Below are 18367 nucleotides of genomic sequence, written 5' to 3'. Positions count from 1 at the left end.
CTCCAGACCTGATGTTCCAGGGTCCAACTGTCACTGGCCCGCCCTTGGTCTGGCTGTAGCCACGCCCTCCTTTTCCCCTCCAAGCAGAAGGTCAGCACTTACTCTTGGCGAGCGCTGTCTCCTGACACAGCCAGGACGGGGACTTTCTGAATTAGGACTGGAGGATAGGCCTCAGCCTGGAGACGGCTGAATTTCCTGAACCCAGCATCAGAGCCAACACCGACAAGCTGGCCGCTGGAGTGCAGTAGGTGAGTCCTCCGCCCCTGGAGCCGCCATCCCATATGGGCACCGGTTCAAGTCCCGTCTGCTCCACTTCCGATCCAGCTCTCTGCTAGTGCCCTGGGAAGGCGGTGGAAGATGGCCCAAGCACTTGGGAATCTACACCCCCTTGGGAGACCTGGAAGAAGCTCCAGGCTCCTGGCTCAGATTGGCCCAGCTCTGGCCATTGCGGCCGTGTGGGGGAGTGAACCAGCAGATGGGATCTTTGTCACGATTCTTTGTCCACCGACACACGCCTGGCCTTTCCCAGTCACCTGAGTGTCCCAGGTTCCTAGTCCTTCAACTGACAAGTGACACATCTCTATAGCCAAGATAGCTTCAACCCAGGTGCCCACTTCACTAACACTCCCTGCCACTCAATCCAGGCATCCCCTTCCCCAGACCAGATCAGATCTGAATCCCCACCCCCTCAAAGGCAGACCCAGGAATCCCTAACACCTCTCACCTGGGAGCTTCAGGTGCAAAGTAACCCCTTAGAACCTTCCAGAACTTTTATACCAGCTCCTAGCACTCCCTCCTGCTCTTTTTTTTTTTTTTTTTTCGACAGGCAAAGTGGACAGTGAGAGAGAGACAGAGAGAAATGTTTCCTTTGCCGTTGGTTCACCCTCCAATGGCGCTGATCCGATGGCAGGAGCCAGGTGCTTCTCCTGGTCTCCCATGGGGTGCAGGGCCCAAGCACTTGGGCCTTCCTCCATTGCACTCCCTGGGCACAGCAGAGAGCTGGCCTGGAAGAGGGCAACCGGGACAGAATCCGGCACCCCGACCAGAACTAGAATCCAGTGTGCCGGTGCCCCAAGGCGGAGGATTAGCCTAGTGAGCCGCGGTACGGGCACTGTTTTTGTTTTTCTAACGTGAGGTACAGAGAGAGAGAGAGAGAGAGAGAGAGAGAGAGAGAAACACTCTCATTCACTGGTTCACACACCCAAATGCTTGTAAAAGGATTTCGCACTCTGCCCTCAGAGCGTAGTGAGTTCCCAGGGTTTGTGCTGCCGTGGCGTCCAGGCTGCTCACCCCAGGAGCAGGGGCCCGGTTACCAGCCCTTCACCTGGTGGGACAGCTGGATGCAACCCACATGACTGACTCCACTGACCCCACTCCACACGGGCTGTGCACAGGGGCCGCGGTGCCCATCTGTCCTTCACAGCGTGGCCTCCAGGAACCATGCCTGCTGGAGCTAAACCCTCCAATTAGATCGCCCCATGGGAAACCTGCTTGGAGAATGCCCTGGCCCAATGACAGCTTTGGTTCTCTCTCTCTCTCTCTCTCTCTCTCTCTCTCGTTCTGCAGTCCCTCCCTGCTAACCTTCCCACTGGCCATACAAGTCATGTTACCTTCCCCCTCTGGAATCTTCAAGTATAATAATAAAAAAGCCCTTGTTTCTGTTATTTCATGCGTTTTCTTCAGCTGCCTCCTCCGTCTGACCCGACAGATGCCCCCTGGCCCCACGAACAGAAGCCTTGTCCTGCTTGAGGCTCTCCCGGGGAGTGGCTGTCTTGGCTGATGGCCTCTCCAAAAACAGACTTCCAGACCACGATAGCGGGCGAAGCCGGTGGACATTCAAATCTGCCACCCACCCCAGGCCAGCCTGTTTCCTGTTAGTAAATACGTGACGACACCTGTGTCGCGTTATTTTAGGGGATGAAATGATATACAATAATATGACTGGGCAATTCTTGGAGACAATTGTGGAGGCATTCAGGGAGAAACCAGGAGATTTTTCACTGAGCTTCCTGTCCCTTGGGGACCATGTCCACTGGGCCTAGCCTCCTCTGGGCCTCTGGTTAGACAACATAGCCCAGAACCGTGACCTTGGGGGTTCCCATGCCCTCCATGAAGCTGTCCGACTAGAAAGGCCTGAGTCCACCCCCTCCCCCGTCTCCCCTCTCTCCACACCCATCAGGGAGACTTATTCTGGAAGCCTCCCCAAGAATTCCACACACAGAGAACACACGCTGAGAACAGCAGGGGCTTGGGCTGGCGGGCTGCCCGGCTCTCATTGCTGGTCTGTGAGGCTTGTTTGCTTGTCCGTCCTCCTTAAGTTAACTTCCTAAGAGCAGGCCCCATGAAGACCGCCGGTCGAGTCCTGGCATACAGATACTCAGTAAATGTGGCTTGGAGTTATAGTTTCATTGGTAGCCAAAATGTCCTAAATTCACTTTAGCGCGGACAATGTATGTTTGTCTTGCCTTTTTTTTTTTTTTAATTTTTAATGTGTTCTTTATTTGAGAGGCAGAAAGAAAGGGAGTGAGAGCTCCAATCTGCTGGTTTACTCCCTACCTTTGAAGAGTTAAAATTGTATATGTGCGGATGTAAAAAGTTAAGCTTAACCTTACAGGTTTAAACCTTCCTGGTGCAGCTGTGAAAATAAGACAGAGTAAAGTAGCACCCTGACAGTAGGGACTCCATTTTGGAGCACTTGAGACTGCATTCTGGGAAAGCAACCCCCCCACCGTGAGACTCTGGTCTGAAACTATGATCTCAACTAGTCGGACAATAGCAGTGCACTACATCACCCTTGGCAACGCACAAAAACCCCCTAGCATGATTGCTCAAGCTGAAAAGTAGAAAGGTTGCACCTGGGTTACCTGGGCTAATAATGAAGATGTGATTTGTCTATGTCTTAAAATCATAATTGCTGATTGTAAGATATTAGCAACCGCTTAGCAACTGTGTATTCTCCCCCCCTCTCCCGGTTTTGCGGTTTTTGCCTTTATAAACCCTAACCTTTGGTTATTCGGGGCTGCTCTGTTCATGATGATCAGACAGCCCCAGCATGCTGGATAATCAATAAAACTTCCCCGTGCTGTTTGCATAAGAGACGTGTCTCTTGGTGACGTTTTTCGGGTGGTCCACTCTGACACCTTCTTGCAACAGCTGGGCTGGACCAGGCTGAAGCTGGGAGCCAGGAAGAGAGAAAGTTCTTCCATCCAATAGTTCCCTCCCCAAGTAACCAGAATGGCTGAAGCTGGGCTGAGCTGAAGCCAGGAGCCAGGAGCTTCTTCTGGGTCTCCCACATGGGTGCGGGTGCCCAGACACTTGGGCCATCTTCCACTGCTTTCCCAGGCCATTAGCAGGGAGCTGGATTGGAAGTGGAGCAGCTGGGACTTGAACTGGTACCTATATGGGATGTCAGCACTGCAGGCAGAGGCTTAACCTAGTGTGCAGGGTCTGAGTCCACCCAAACGCGGATGGACTGGGTCCCAGGAAAGGCAAGTGCGCCACTCACCCGTTCCCCAGCCTCCCGATCCCGGAGACAATCAGACGCAGCGGGAAGTCGAGTCAAGCAGGAACTCGTTTATTGCACGCGTAGTAAAACCTTTTAAAGCACAAAACTGCACGATTATTGGGTCAGAGCATAAGGACCAACCAATTGCTTAAAAGGTCATTTTATGGGGCGATTTTTTACGGAACCAGCCATATGTCTGTAGACTTGTCATCAGTCGTCGTCATCTCTCCTGATGCTGCACGGCCAATCAGCTTTGGTGGTAAACAACCTCGGGTTCCACCCACCTTACTTCCTTTGGGCGCCATCTTTGGATTGCCTCGTGCGCCTAATATCGCTGCACTAGTAGGCCACAGTGCCGGCCCTGGAAGCTAGTGAAGGGTTAAAAAGTTAAAAGCTGCTCCCCCCCCAACCTCCTCTGGTGAACTTTTCTGTCCTTGTTAGACTTGTTCTGCATAGCCATTAATCAGTAAATTACCCCAATGTGAGCGTAACCTCAGTTTCACCTAAGTGAGATAGAAGAAGTCACCATATATCTCTGCCTCCTGGACCCCTGACTCCACCAGGTGTCCCTTATGGCCATTCGGCTGCATTCCTAGGTATCATCAAGGCAGTTCCTGCAATCTTGTGTGGCCCTCCCTTTTGGCAATAGGAGGCTTTTTGATACTCCCTGTGTTCATAAATCAACTGATTGTAAAATCACTTAACTTGTGTCAATTGTTTACTCTATACCACTGTCTGCTCTACGCAATGATTGATTTTCTTTGTTTAAACGTGTATAAAAACCCCAACCCAAGACTATTCGAGGCCGCTCGCCTGTACTGGGACGGGGCCCCGACATGTCGGAACATCAATAAACTTGACCCTTTGTTAATTACATGAGAGAAGGTCTCTTGGAGCGTTTTTGGGGTGGCAAGAGCAATTCAACTCTAATTCGACTGTAACATATGGAGGTTCCACCGAGATGGCTCTGCTGCCCACGGACGTCTCCAACGGACATCTCTCGGGGTAAGTAAAGGCGCCTAAAGGATAGGGACTCTGTGCACATGCATTTCTGTTTCTGTATCTGGTTCAGGCCTGAAGCGGTTTCGGGCTGGCACGGTAGACGTTGGGCTGGCAGACGTGCCCAGAAGCCACAACGCTACAGCCTCGAGGGACGCCTCGGGAGGACCGGGAGACTGAGGACGCTCAGCGAAACTCCCATCTGGAATTCCCGCGGTCGGGAATTTGGTGCCAGCATCAGTATTCATCCTTTTCTTTCAGGTTTTACTTCTATTGCATAAACTGTTTTCAGACTCACATTTTGTATTGCCGGCATTGTCACAGGGCTCTGAGGCGGTTCCAGAGTCTGTGTCTGTCTGTTTGTGTGTGGCATTGTTGCGAGACTCTGAAGTGGTCCCAGAGTCTGCATTTGTAGGTTCTGAAGTGGTTCCGGGACTTGCATTCGTATCTGTGTCTGTGTGTCAGTGTGGTTCTCGGACCCCATCTGGGACTCTGTAGGGGGGCAGGCTCCCCACCTCTGTAGGAACGAAGCGGGTCGCTCCGCAGGCGTGAGGCCCATGTTCCATTTTTTGTCTTTTTTGTTTTGTTCAGTGCCTTTTTGTGAGTCTCTTTGGTGTTTGTTTTTGGCTATTTGTATTTGCCTTTCTGAAATTCAGACAATGGGACGGATTTAGACAACTCTTAGAAAGGGAGACTAACCACCCTTTGTTCTGCAGATTGGCCTACCTTTGAAGTAGGGTGGGCGCCTGAGGGCACCCTTGACATCCTGGTCTGGCAAGATCTGGTAAAAACTCCCTTTCCTGGTTAAAGCCTCTTTTACTCCCTCAGAAACAACCTTCAAAAAAGATTTTAGTCGTCCAGGACCGTCCCAGCAAAGCAGATAAAACAAACTAAGACTTCAGCCTCGGCGCCGCTCTATTCTGTTTTACAGGGCGACTCTGAAGATTTGATTTTCCCTCCTCCCTACCAGCCGCCCGGCCCTGGCTGTGGGGCCGGCAGCGGGGGCCACAGGAGAGGGTACGAGAAGCAGCTCCCCAGGGGCCAGCAGATCCCTCCACTCCCCCTTCACAGGCAGCAGGGAAACCCCTGCTGTGCCATTAGCAAGTGCTGGAACCCCCTGTGTGTTCAAACAAAGCTTGCCCTGTGAGCCTCAACCTGCAGGACTCAGCTGGGGCCCAGGAATGGCAGGCGGAGGATGGGAAGGCGCGCCTCCTGACTTATTCCTCAGGACCCTAACTCCCCGAGCCATACCCGTCCCCCCAGACTGACTCCCCATGGCCGACCAAATGGGGCAAATGGATGGATCTCCTGGACTTCAGGACCCGGTAAGTCACCCTGGGGCACTCGGTACTCAGGCCCGCCTTTGTGCGGAAGGGGGGGCTTCTGTTGCCCCTCTACCAGGGACCTGCCTGGTGTCTGCAATGGAAAAGAGCGTGTGTGTGGTGTAAATGTGTTTGTGGCTCCACGGCCCTGCAGCTACAGAGTCTAAATGGGCCATAACCTGCAGCTCCGTGTTCACCAGGCGGGCGAAGCAATCTCACTCCGGATCAGTGCCTGTTCCGGAGGTCTTTATCTCTTGTTTTGTACAACCAAGGGGGACACATTATGGGAAAATTCCATTCAGAACCAACTGTTCTAAACTATATAATAAAAACTTTAAAAATGTTGTCTTAATTTAAAAATTCTTAACAGGTTATTCCAAAATGTAAATGGGTTTTTATCAGCTCTTTTCTGTGCTGCTGTCCCTGACTTATCTGATGAGAGTGTTCACCTGTCTTGAAGGTTTCATGTTTTATTATTTGTAGTACTGAGACTACGTTGTTTATCTGTTTTTAATGTTTGAGTAATTACCCAACTGATCAAAAATGTACTAATTTTGGCTAAATGGTTTGACTCTGACAGCTTAAATTCTAAACCGAAGGCTGGCGCCCTTGCTCACTAGGCTAATCCTCTGCCTTGCGCCTTGCAGTGCCAGCACACCAGGTGTCCCGGTTGCCCCTCTTCCAGGCCAGCTCTCTGCTGTGGCCAGGGAGTGCAGTGGAGGATGGCCCAAGTGCTTGGGCCCTGCACCCCATGGGAGACCAGGAGAAGCACCTGGCTCCTGCCATCGGATCAGGGCAGTGTGCCGGCCGCGGCGGACATTGGAGGGTGAACCAACGGCAAAAGGAAGACCTTTCTCTCTGTCTCTCTCTCTCGCTGTCCACTCTGCCTGTCAAAAAAAAAAAAAAAAAATTCTAAACCGAGTCTTCCAACTTTGGGCTTCCAGTCGGATCCCTGGAACTCTCAAAGGATGAGACTCTAAAATTTGTTAAAGTAACAGCTGCTTGAGTCAATTCAGGTTATGTGAAATGTATTAAAATGTTGTAAACGGTGTCAGACCTATGCTGTATTCATGTTTTTGCTTTCCAGCTAGAGTGGTCTTATGAAAATGAGAGTAAATTCTGTGTATACAGGCCTTTATGTTGTTAACTAAAGTAAGCCAGTACAGTTTGGTTCAGAGAATTGAGTTAATGCACAGCCCTTGGGTTTGCCCGGTGGCTCCCTTGCTCAGTTTTACATGTCCTTGATATGCTTTAAACTTGTTTCTTTTCAAAGTTGTAAACATGCACTAGTGTCCCTGTTGCTGCTCAGGTGTTACCCTCATGTTACTTAAAGGCATGGGAAATGGAGTTTTGACTTTAATTCAGATAATGGTGTGGTAGTCATTAATAACTCAGTGTTTTAAGTCATCTAGGCATCGGTGCTAAGTAAAACTTGGGAAAATGTATTACGTGTACTTTTAGCATCTCAAATTCGATAAGAGAGACTGAGTTTGTTAGCATGTATTCTCAAAGGTTGTCCATACATGACAATTCAAGACTATGTAAAAGTAACTACGGGTGTAAAGTTTCAGAAGGTGTGAGCAAGTCATGAAAAGTTTTCAAATGTTTACAATTTTAAAATATTGTTTACAGAGTTTTCTTCAAGTTGAGTGCTAATGCCAAAATTACACTGACCTAAAGTTGAAGTCTGATCTTCTGTTATAACAATGGGGTTTTTAAAAAATGTGCACTAATGTTGGTAAATATCTGGAAATGGTCTCAATCGTAAATCTTAAATCTGTTTTTACAAAAACTGTAACGTCTCTTTTTAACAATGTCTGCTTAATCGGTTGCTCTGCCATTTCTAAAGTTAGGTCGTGTAAGCTCTTTTTGACTCTGTTAAATAATTCTGAGTTATGTGATGACTTTGTGTGCTAACTCTTATGTTCAAGGTTTTTTTTATTTCTGGTTTATTTGACAACAAGAGACCTAGAATTCCTGTTCTGCCAAAGTAATCTATTGTGTACTCTACCGTCGCTGTTAAGTTCAGACTGATGAAAAGCATTGTTACATATCATTATGATCAGGTCAGGTCTAAAAATGTTAAAATCACCCTGACTAATGAATGGCTGTCATTTCAGGAATTAAGGAATTCTGTTTTGACCAGATACTCTAAGTTCTCTTGGCACCTTTAACAGACTTTCTGAAAATCAAAGTTCTAAATCCTCTGGACTTGTGGTATCTCCAGAGGGCCCCTGGAGATGTCAAAAGATAGATCTCTCATCTTGCAGAGATAATAACCAATCAGGCTGTTTAGATTAAAAGTGGTGCCAAGATGTGAAATGATGCTACACTTCAGTTATAAATTGTGGGGAGCAACTCGGACTAGACTAAGTTACTGGAATTAAGACTTATTCTATGCATCTGCTCTCCCACAATATGGCGCTGGGAGAGGAGTAAACAACTTTTACACAGCTGCCTCCAGTTCGACCAATAACCTGCAGGAGCTGATCCTGCTCCTGATTGGAGGAGAGCAGCGTACTCTGCATGTGGGTAGCAGAGTTGGGATTGGTGGAAGAGGACTATAAAGGAGGAGAGAGCCAACATGCACCAGGAACACCTGAGGAACATCTGAGCAGCCCCCGAGCTGGCCTGCAGCCCCTGAGCTGGCCTGCAGCCCCCGAGCTGGCCAGCGGTGCGCTGTTCCCCCGCGGAAGTGGGGAAAGTGGCAGGGGGGGCCGCCCCTCAATGGAGGTAGAGGGATGGCAGCAAACCCAGGGAGGGCCGAGCAGACAAGAGAACAGCGCGGGGTCCTGTGTCGTTCCTCCGCGAAGAGGGGGAGCGACAATAAATGTGTTTCTTTCTAGCTGTTCCAGTCTCTGGCTCAGAAGCCAGATCCTTTAAAGAGGGACTGACATAGTCTCCATCCAGCTAACGCTGAACAACCAGGCATTGCTAGTTCAAATGTGGATCAAACAGAGGTCTAGCCAAAAGGGAGAAAGTGTTCCAAAAGAGACTTAGAGCCAACAGGGGATGGTTATGCGGCAGATGCTAGAGCACTGGGTTCCAGGAGCCCAAGAAAACTCTAGTGTCCACAGCTACACGGTGAAAGCCCGGAAGCCCAAAACCTAAACTTATGGGTTACACGGTAAGACTAGTTAAACCCGGAAACCCAGGCCCATAGCCCACTGGCTACATGGTAAATATCCAGAAGCCAAGGGATGGCAGAGACCTCTGCCACCATTTCTCCTCTCTAAGTCAGGCTATGCAGTAAGCACTGGTCAAATGCCAGTTAAATCTGAAAGCCCAGGAAGTCAGGCTAGAGACCCGACTCGCTGCCTCACTTCTCCTCTTTTCTCTTCCAGAAGGGAAGTTACTACTGTTCTGCAGGACTCTCCACTGTGATGTACGGTTTGATCCCCAGACCTGATGTAAGAGATGACTGACCTTTTCTGTAATAATGCCTGGCCACAGTATAGGGCCCCCAAACAGCATAGCCAGAAAAAGAGGTTAAACTATGAACTGATGTGACAGCTAGATCGATTTTTCGGTGTACGCGGTAAATGGGCAGAACTCCCCTTTTAAACCAAACTGAGGGATAGATAGGAAGTTGCACTGATGACCTCAAAGTACGCAAGCAGGTCACCACAGTGGATCTTACCTAAAGGGTCATAGTTCTCCTCATGGGCGCGGTCTTAACTCGCAGGAAAGTACTAAGTGTCAGAATATGCCCATGACCACAGTTTTTTAGCTCACCCTGATATTAAAGAAATCTCCAAAAATCAGGGTTGGGTTGAGCACCCCCTTGACTGACATCATAGAGGCTGCCTATTTGGTCTACTTTATTAGAGACCAGGAGAACGAGGAGCAAGCAAGCAGCAGAGGATGGGCAACAGGCCAATCCATGGCTGCTTTACACAGTGATCTGCCATCAAGGAGACCCAGCAAGGCCAGTGCACCCCAAACGGCACCTGTTGCTGATATGAGGAGCCAGGGCATTGGGCAAGCAGGTGTCATGACAGCAACTGCCTTCTGTCAGCGCTGCCAAGAGCAAGGCCACTGGACACGGAACTGCCCTGGGTGTCGAAGGACTCCTGGTTCAGAACCGCAGACCCTGTGGCCCTGAGCTAAAAAGCCTTTGGCTCTGCCCAGCCTCCGCCCAGCTTCCAGCTCCAGCCACTGCTATTGAGGGGATGGCCTAGGGTCAGTGAAACGCAAGTTGCCTATTTCTATGAGCCTCCTATTCAGCTCTCCTCCTAGTCCAGCCATGTAATGCAAGTCAGCAGGGGGCCTCCCTTAAAGGGGATTTGCATCTCTTGCAATTCTCTTCCAGCACCCCATGGATAGGTCTGGGCCTCACACACCCAGCCAGGCCTTAAAAGTCTATCCAATAGCATTAAGCTTAGAAAGCCCTCCCTGCCAGTTCCTAAACACAGGGCTTTCAGTAACAGCTAACTCAGATAGTCCTGCACCTATTTGGACAGGTCCTCACTGAGGACTTAAAGGGCCTATCTCTTAAGGGGGGTGCACAATAATCCATAATGTAGATGGTTAAATGTAAATGATTTGTTAGTCTGTCTCCTTTCCCAGCCTGAGACTCTAGTCTTGTACATTGGCTTAACTTCCTAGCAAAACTAGCTACTAGGTATCCAGAGGAAAACAAAGCATTGCTAGTCCATTAGAGTGTTAATTATTTAACCCTTATCCTCACCCCTGGGGAGAGAAAACCTGCCCCAGAGAGGATATGGGCCATGCAGCAAATTCCTACTCCTGCAAATTTCAGGCAGTCCCAGTTTTCTCTATCAGGTTCCCAGATACAGGAAAACAGCACAGTTCCTAAACCAGGCTCTCGATAGGCAGCCAAAGCAGAGCCCCCTCCTTTGGGGGAAAGAGCAAACCACAGCCTTTGCTCAAGTAAAGGATGCTATGACTAAAGCCCTGTGCTAGGACTGCCAAACCCAGAGAGACCCTCCCAGCTGTACTTCACTGGGAGGCAGGGAGGCACCTTAGGAGGGTTAACTCAGGATCTGGGACCTGTTAAGCAACCTGTGGGCTACTTTTCTAAAACCTTAGACATGGTTGCACAAGGATAGCCTCACTGCCTAAAGACAATGGCAGCGGCTGCCTTGCTGACAGAGGAGGTATCTAGAATTACAGTGGGACAAGACATCGCCCTTTATACCCCACACCAAATAAATTCTCTATTAGAGCAAAAGGGCTCTCACTGGCTCACAGATCGCAGAATACTAAAATATCAGGTTCTCCTTCTAAAAAACCCTCAGGTAAAAATAAGGCATTGCTCTACTCAAACCCAGGGGGAAAGTGGTCCCCTCCACTCCTCTGCTGAGACTATAGACTTGATCTATGCCAGCAGAAGGGACCTAAAAGACAGCCCCCTGACTAACACACATGAAGTTTGGTTCAAGATGGAAGCAGCTTTGTCAGATGGGACCTGCTTCTCAGGGTATGCAACAGTTACGGCATGGCACGTTATTGAAGCGTGCTCTGCCCCCAGGAACTTTTGCTCAGTTAGCAAACTGATTGCCTTAACCAGAGCTCTAGATCACACAGGGGATTTGTAAGGCACCTTCACTCTGCATGGAGACCTCAGACTTCTGGTAAGGTAGAAAGAGCCAACCAGGCTCTATGGAAAACATCACAAGGATAAAAATGTGTGCTTGGTAAGTAAGGTTTAGAAGGAAAGAGTGTTCTTGGCAAGAAGGGTTAAAAAGGAAAGAGCTTTTTAAATAAGGAAAGGACATGGTTGTAAGAATCCTGATGGCTAGTTTACTCTAGACTGGAATGGAAATGATGGCATGTTTCAAGTAAGTTGAAGAGGGTGTGTGGAAGTCACAAAAGGTTATGAAAGAAAGAAATTGGACATGCTAAGTGCTGTTCTGGGGGGAGTCTGTGCCATGTTCTAGGAAGAATGTTGTCTCTGGGTCAATCAGACTGGACAGGTACAAATCCAAATTCGTACTTTTCCTGGACAAAGCCAAGCAGCTCCAGGACCAGGCCAAGCAGGGCTGGGATTTGTGGCCTGACATCTGGTCATGGAAATCCTGGCTATTTCTTCTCCTTGGCGCAATAACTTCTGTAATCTTGATGCTTCTCCTTGCACCGTGTTTTTGGTTTTTTTTTTGTTTTTGTTTGTTTGTTTGTTTTGTTTTGTCTTTTTTTTGACAGGCAGAGTGGACAGTGAGGGAGAGAGACAGAGAGAAAGGTCTTCTTTTGCCATTGGTCACCCTCCAATTGCAGCCGAGGCCGGTGCACTGCGGTCGGCGCACCACACTGATCCGAAGGCAGGAGTCAGGTACTTCTCCTGGTCTCCCATGGGGTGCAGGGCCCAAGGACTTGGGCCATCCTCCACTGCACTCCCTGGCCACAGCAGAGAGCTGGCCTGGAAGAGGGGCAACCGGGACAGAATCCGGCGCCCCAACCGGGACTAGAACTCAGTGTGCCGGCGCCATAAGCGGAGCATTAGCCTAGTGAGCCGCGGCGCCGGCTCCGTTTTTATTTTCTGTATGTTAGAGAGGTGGGAGTGGGGGCAGAAGCTGGAGGAGAACTCAACCGGCGCTCCGTGTGGGTGGCACTTGAACCATCCTGAACCGTCCCTGCTGCCTCCCAGGAGCCACGTCAGCAGGAAGGTGGAGTCAGGAATGAAACCCACTCGCTCTAATACGGGACATGGGTGTGTCTCAGCCACGGGCTTCTCATCTGCCTGAGCGCCAGTTCCGAGAGGGCTAAGCAAGAGCACCAGGTTAGGGGTAAAGACGAGGAAGAACTGGCCTGGGGAATGGGGTGGAGTCCTTAAGCACAAACTGGGGCGAAACTTCAGCAGGGAGATCGCATCTGGGACAGATGGGAGGACAGAGGTCAGACCACCCACCTGCAGCTGAGCTCCAGGGAGAGGGGACAGCCTTTGGTCAGAGAAGCCCCTTCTCAGGGGGGAGGGCGCCAGAGAGGCACACCTGGGGCTCGGCGGTGTGCCCCCGCTGAGCCTTCCCTTCAGAACTCCTGTTTGGACAGACATTCTCATGAGCTGACCCCGAAAAGAGTTGGTACAAACCAGCGTCACTCTCCTTGCGACGTACGGAAGAGCCCAGGATTCTCAACACCTGTCTCCCTCGTGCTCCCACTCTTAGCAGCAGGTAGCCAGAGCTGAGAGTCACACCGCCCTCCAAGAGTGGGTCCCGCCTGCACACACCCACATGCACACCAGCTTTAGCCATGTCCTTTTATTGAGCCATTTGTATGGGAATGGTGATCAGGGAGTTGTCACACCCCACCACGGGGCCCTGCCACGGAGGAGGCGGGCTCAGCAGTCGCTGGGGCAGTTTCTGGGGTAGTTGTCCCAGTGTAGGCCACTGGCGGTGATGAATAAGCCAGCTGGGCCATTGATGAATCAGAGCACGGTGTTTTGGTCCAAGGGGACAGCATACAACATTATGCCTGTGTCTTTCCCAAAGGAAAGGAAGCGACCCTTGTCAGTCACAAAGTTCAGCGTCTTCAGATAGTTACCGTATGACCCAGACACCCGGATCACTGACTCCCCTGGGTGCAGAAAGATCTCCTCCAGGTCTCCCAGCTTGCCACCCACGTAGTCGCGCCACACCTGGCCATAGCGCACCTGGAGACTGGGGCGGGTGGGAGGGCAGGAACGGGGACACTGATTAGGTCATCAGAGTTCAGGACCTTTTGACCTGCACGTGGAGTCCTCCAAACTGGACGCTAGCATGAGCAGTCCCTGCTAGTTGCCCCAAAAGTGTAGGCCGGGTGAGCCCTGGAGGACCACACAAAGAACTTCAGCTCCTGGCCTGGCTGACAGCAGGTGCAGAGAAGGAAGGCAGCTTGCCCAGAGTCTCCCACATACCGCAAATGGCAGGCCTTGAATTTGGAGTCCAGCTTCCTACGATGCCCCACCCTATTCCCGCACTTGTGGAAGCAAAGGGATTTTCTAACAGCTGAGTGGCTCCCTTGTGGGAGAGGGAAGAGGCTTCTCCCTGCTGTCCCAGGAGGCAGATCCAGGATCAGCGGACACACTTTGGCTCTGCACGTGATAGAATTTTCCAACTGGCAATGGAGTGGGGACTGCTCAAGAGAGGCGTTGAGCAAAGTTGCAGGGCACCCAGCAGGGATATTGGAAAGAAACTTTAAACCGCAGAAGGCGGGTGGGCTGGGCTGGTCGACTTCCAGGCCCCTGAGAGTTAGTGGTTATTAATGATTTGCCACCACCAGGCATATTCGGGGAGGGAGGAGTCCAAAGGGTACGGTTCTGGAAGCCGAGTCCTTTCACAGCTATCCCCATATCCTGCCACACTAGGGACCTGTTGGTTGAGTCACAGGTGGCCCAGAGTGAAAGAGCACTTCCTGAGTTCTAAGACCTTGGAGGAACACGGAAGAGCCTTACCCCACGATATTGAAGCTGTTGACCCGGACACGGATGGCTGTGATGGGCCCTTCCAGCTGGAGGCCGGAGTGGGAGAATGGCTCTCCTCCTCCACTTCCGTACTCGCCACTGTAGGAGGAGGACCTGGCCTGGACTGCAGTGGAAAGAAAGGGGGGCTTGGAGGCAAGGACCTCCCAGTTCCCACCACTCAGGGGCGGCCCTGCAAGCCTTGGCCACCAGCCGAGCAGGGGCCCCTTCCCGCCACCCACCCCCAGAGTCCCAGCGGCTCACTTACTGGCACTGGAAGAGGCCGAGGCACAGAGAAGGCCCAGGAGCATGAAGGTCCACATCGCCAGGCTGCAGGGGGGAAGAAGAGACGAGGGGGGAGGTTCCTCCTTTCCCTCTGGCCTCCGGGTGGCCTGACCCTTCAGCTCCCACCTAGCCAGACCCAGGCTCAAGGTGCACAGCACTGTCCACAGCCTGCAGTGCCATCCTCCAGACCTGGTGTTCCAGGGTCCGACTGTCTCTGGCCCGCCCTTGGTCTGGCTGTAGCCATGCCCTCCTTTTCCCCTCCAAGCAGAAGGTCAGCGCTCACTCTTGGCGTGCGCTGTCTCCTGACACAGCCGGGACGGGGACTTTCTGAATTAGGATGGAGGATAGGCCTCAGCCTGGAGACGGCTGAATTTCCTGAACCCAGCATCAGAGCCAACACCGACAAGCTGGCCGCTGGAGTGCAGTAGGTGAGTCCTCCGCCCCTGGAGCGGCCATCCCATATGGGCACTGGTTCAAGTCCCGTCTGCTCCACTTCCAATCCAGCTCTCTGCTAGTGCCCTGGGAAGGCGGTGGAAGATGGCCCAAGCACTTGAGCCCCTGCACCCCCTTGGGAGACCTGGAAGAAGCTCCAGGCTCCTGGCTCAGATTGGCCCAGCTCTGGCCATTGTGGCCATGTTGGGGAGTGATCCAGCAGATGGGATCTTTGTCACGATTCTTTGTCCACCGACACACGCCTGGCCTTTCCCAGTCACCTGAGTGTCCCAGGTTCCTAGTCCTTCAACTGACAGCTGACACATCTCTGCACCAAGATAGCTTCAACCCAGGTGCCCACTTCACTAACACTCCCTGCCACTCAATCCAGGCATCCCCTTCCCCAGACCAGATCAGATCTGAATCCCCACCGACCTCTCTTTATCTCTCTCTCTCTCTCTCTCTGCGTATTCTCTGTCTGTGTAACTCTGACCTTCAAATAAATAAATAAATCTTTATTTATTTATTTATTTTTTATTTTTTGACAGGCAGAGTGGACAGTGAGAGAGAGACACAGAGAGAAAGGTCTTCCTTTGCCGTTGGTTCAGCCTCCAATGGCCGCCGTGGCCGGCGCGCTGTGGCTGGCGCACCGCGCTGATCCGATGGCAGGAGCCAGGAGCCAGGTGCTTTTCCTAGTCTCCCATGCGGGTGCAGGGCCCAAGCACCTGTGCCTTCCTCCACTGCACTCCCTGGCCACAGCAGAGAGCTGGCTTGAAAGAGGGGCAACCGGGACAGAATCCGGCGCCCTGACCGGGACTAGAACCCAGTGTGCTGGCGCCGCAAGGCGGAGGATTAGCCTAGTGAGCCGCAGCGCCGGCCCAATAAATAAATCTTTAAAAAAAGAATTTTCCCCCTCTTTCCTGATATTTTGATACAAAAAGAAAAAAAAAAAAACGAAGAACAAGCAGGCAGTAAAGTTTAAAGAATGGCATGGCAAACACCTGTACAACCATATACCACTTTATGGATTCTATCACATCATGGGGACTATCTTGTACATTAGCAAGTCTAGCCAGCCAGCCAGCCTCAACCTGCCAGCCGCTTCTCAAACCATCTCTGTCTCTGAGAAGGGTGATTTGGGCTGCAAGTTGCCCCCCTCCCAAGAGACGTCATTCCAGGGAGCATGAGGGAAGCTGAGGCACTGAGGGGGTGCAGGTCCTCCTTGGGGCAGGGTGGGGCTGGGCCCTGCCCCAGACTCTCAGCCACCATGGCAGAAAGGTCCTGGAGCCCTCCCCCACCCTCTGGTCTGAGACTTCAGAGTGGGTGTCAGACTCCTTCGGCCCCGCGAGGGTGGATCTCTCCACCTCAAGCCCCGAGTCCTGATGTCTGGCGTCTCCAGGACTGGTTCTGTGACCCCTCTGAGTCAGCAGGTCTTCCAAGAAGACAGAAGCATGGAGGCCAGGGAGGGTCTGGAGTAACTAGCATCGCTTATCAGTGGCTCCTGACCCATCGCTCAGGGCATCCCACTCCCTCCCCTCCAGCTGGCTCATCATCTGGGACTGGGGGCTCAGCCCAAATGGCAAAGGGAGTCCCGCCCTCCAGAACCGGAAGTAGGGCGTCGCACTTCCGGGAGTGCAGGTGCACCCAGGCCAGGAATGCCAAGGTGTCTCCTCTCTTCTCCTTGGCCTTCAGGTAACCTTTGACGGAACTGTCACCTCACCTAGCCACTGGGCTTGACCTTGTCCCTTGTCCTCTGTCTGCCTTTCACTGCTGATTCTCTCCCTTGAAGCCTGCAGGAAACGCCCAGGACCCTTAAGACAGAGGCAATGAAGGGGTCCCAGGGCCCGCCCGTCCTTTAAAGAGTCCACATTTGCCCATGTAGTGACTGAAGCACCAGCGCAGAGCGGGAAGGCGGTGGAACACCAAGCTCCCACCTGTTGATCTGTTCACACTAGAATTTGTAACACTATTTATTTAGGGGGCCGGCGTTGTGGCGTTGTGGGTAAAGCTGCTGGCGGCAATGCCAGCACCCCGTGTATGGGCACCAGTTCGTGTCCCGGCTGCTCCATTTCCAACCCAGCTCCCTACTAATGCACCTGGGAAAGAGGCAGAGGATGGCCCAAGTGCTTGGACCCCAGCTCCCATGTGGGAGACCCGGATGAAGCTCCTGGATCCTGGCTTTGGCCTGGTCCAGGCCTGTCCGTTGTGGTCATCTGGGAAGTGAAGCCAGGAATGGAAGATCTTTCTCTCTTTCTCTCTTTTCTCTCTACCACTCTTTCAAATAAGACATAAATATATTTTTTAATGGCCACCACATTGAGGATGGGACAGCCCAAAGCCAGGAGCCAGGCTTCTCTCTTAGGGTCTCAGACATGGGTGACAGGGTCCCAAATATTTGTTCCCTTGTCTGCTACCTTCCGAGGCGTGTTCGAGGGAATTAGATGGGAAGCAGGTAGCTAGGACTCGAACCAGCACTTCAACTTACAGGATGCACTGCTAGAATCCAAAAGTTCTACTTTTGAAATTTATATTTATTAAATAAAATCTTTCTCTAAAAAATAATAAAAGTAAAAAATTAAATAAATTTATGGGATGCTGGTGTAGCAGGTAGGCAGTTTAACCCGCTGTGCCACAATGCCGGTCCTCTCTTTGGCAATTTTAAAACATGTTTATTTTCTTCTCCTTGAAAGGTAGAGTGACAGGGAGAGAGAGAGAGATGGGGATCTTCCATCCACGGTTTCGCTCTCCACGTGCCCGCACAGCCAGGCCTAGGCCAGGCTGAAGCCACAAGCCAGGGACTCTCTCTGGGCTCCCACATGAGCAGCAGGGCCCAAGCACTTGTGCATCATATGCTGCCTCCCAGGATGCATTAGGGGAGCTGGAGTGGAAGTGGAGCAGCTGGGAGTCCAACCGGGAACTCTGATGTAGGATGCAGGCATCCCAAGCGGTGGCTTAATCTGTTGCCCCGAACCCCTGCCCCCTGTTTTCCATTTCACCCAGGGGCCCGGCCTACTGCCCCTGAAAATGTCAAGGACGTTGCCTTAAACTTCACCCAGCCCCAGTGCTACAGGCTATGGAAGCCCAAAGGTCTTTGTGTTTTCAGCGTTTTGCTTGGCAAAGCAGCTGTATGCAGGAGCCAGTGCCATGCTAGGCTGTTTCCAAGCTCCTCCAATGAGAACTTTCCCAACCTGCATCTCCACACACCAGCTGTCTGCTGCGTCATCTATAAAATGCCCCCTGCACCCCCACACCATGGGGGAAGCAGCTTGGAACCGTCACATGCTCCTGCCTCCTTTGAGCCAATGACACAGCTCCTCTCTCAAAGGACCAGCAACACAGGTTGTGTTTCGACCAAGAGGGCAGCGGAGCTACCTAGCTCAGAGCAACCTGAACTTGTCACGTGTGACAAGGAGTTCCAGGGAGTTCTTC

General features: G+C 51.7%; 1 protein-coding gene across 1 annotated transcript; it reads right to left on the bottom strand.

Annotated features, from left to right (window-relative positions):
* Positions 1 to 13123: 13123 nt before the first annotated feature.
* LOC138847083 (zymogen granule membrane protein 16-like) lies at positions 13124 to 14544 on the bottom strand. Its single transcript, XM_070064768.1, has 4 exons — positions 14490 to 14544; positions 14216 to 14348; positions 13327 to 13442; positions 13124 to 13194 (listed from the first exon to the last, which is right to left on the bottom strand). The coding sequence occupies exons 1-4, from the start codon at positions 14542 to 14544 to the stop codon at positions 13124 to 13126; spliced, it is 375 nt and encodes a 124-aa protein (XP_069920869.1).
* Between the last annotated feature and the right edge of the window lie 3823 nt (positions 14545 to 18367).

The sequence above is a fragment of the Oryctolagus cuniculus genome, chromosome 19, assembly GCF_964237555.1.
Source record: "Oryctolagus cuniculus chromosome 19, mOryCun1.1, whole genome shotgun sequence".
Taxonomy (NCBI): domain Eukaryota; kingdom Metazoa; phylum Chordata; class Mammalia; order Lagomorpha; family Leporidae; genus Oryctolagus; species Oryctolagus cuniculus.
This window is presented reverse-complemented; position numbering and strand designations above follow the sequence as displayed.

Bases quoted from the DNA above. Each gene is read 5' to 3' on its own strand.
- LOC138847083 (XM_070064768.1), bottom strand. From the start codon at position 14,544: ATGTGGACCTTCATGCTCCTGGGCCTTCTCTGTGCCTCGGCCTCTTCC. The intron at 14,349-14,489 runs GTAAGTGAGCCG...TTTCCACTGCAG, and splicing joins CTCGGCCTCTTCCAGTGCCA to TCCAGGCCAGGTCCTCCTCC. The intron at 13,443-14,215 runs GTAAGGCTCTTC...CACCCGCCCCAG, and splicing joins AACAGCTTCAATATCGTGGG to TCTCCAGGTGCGCTATGGCC.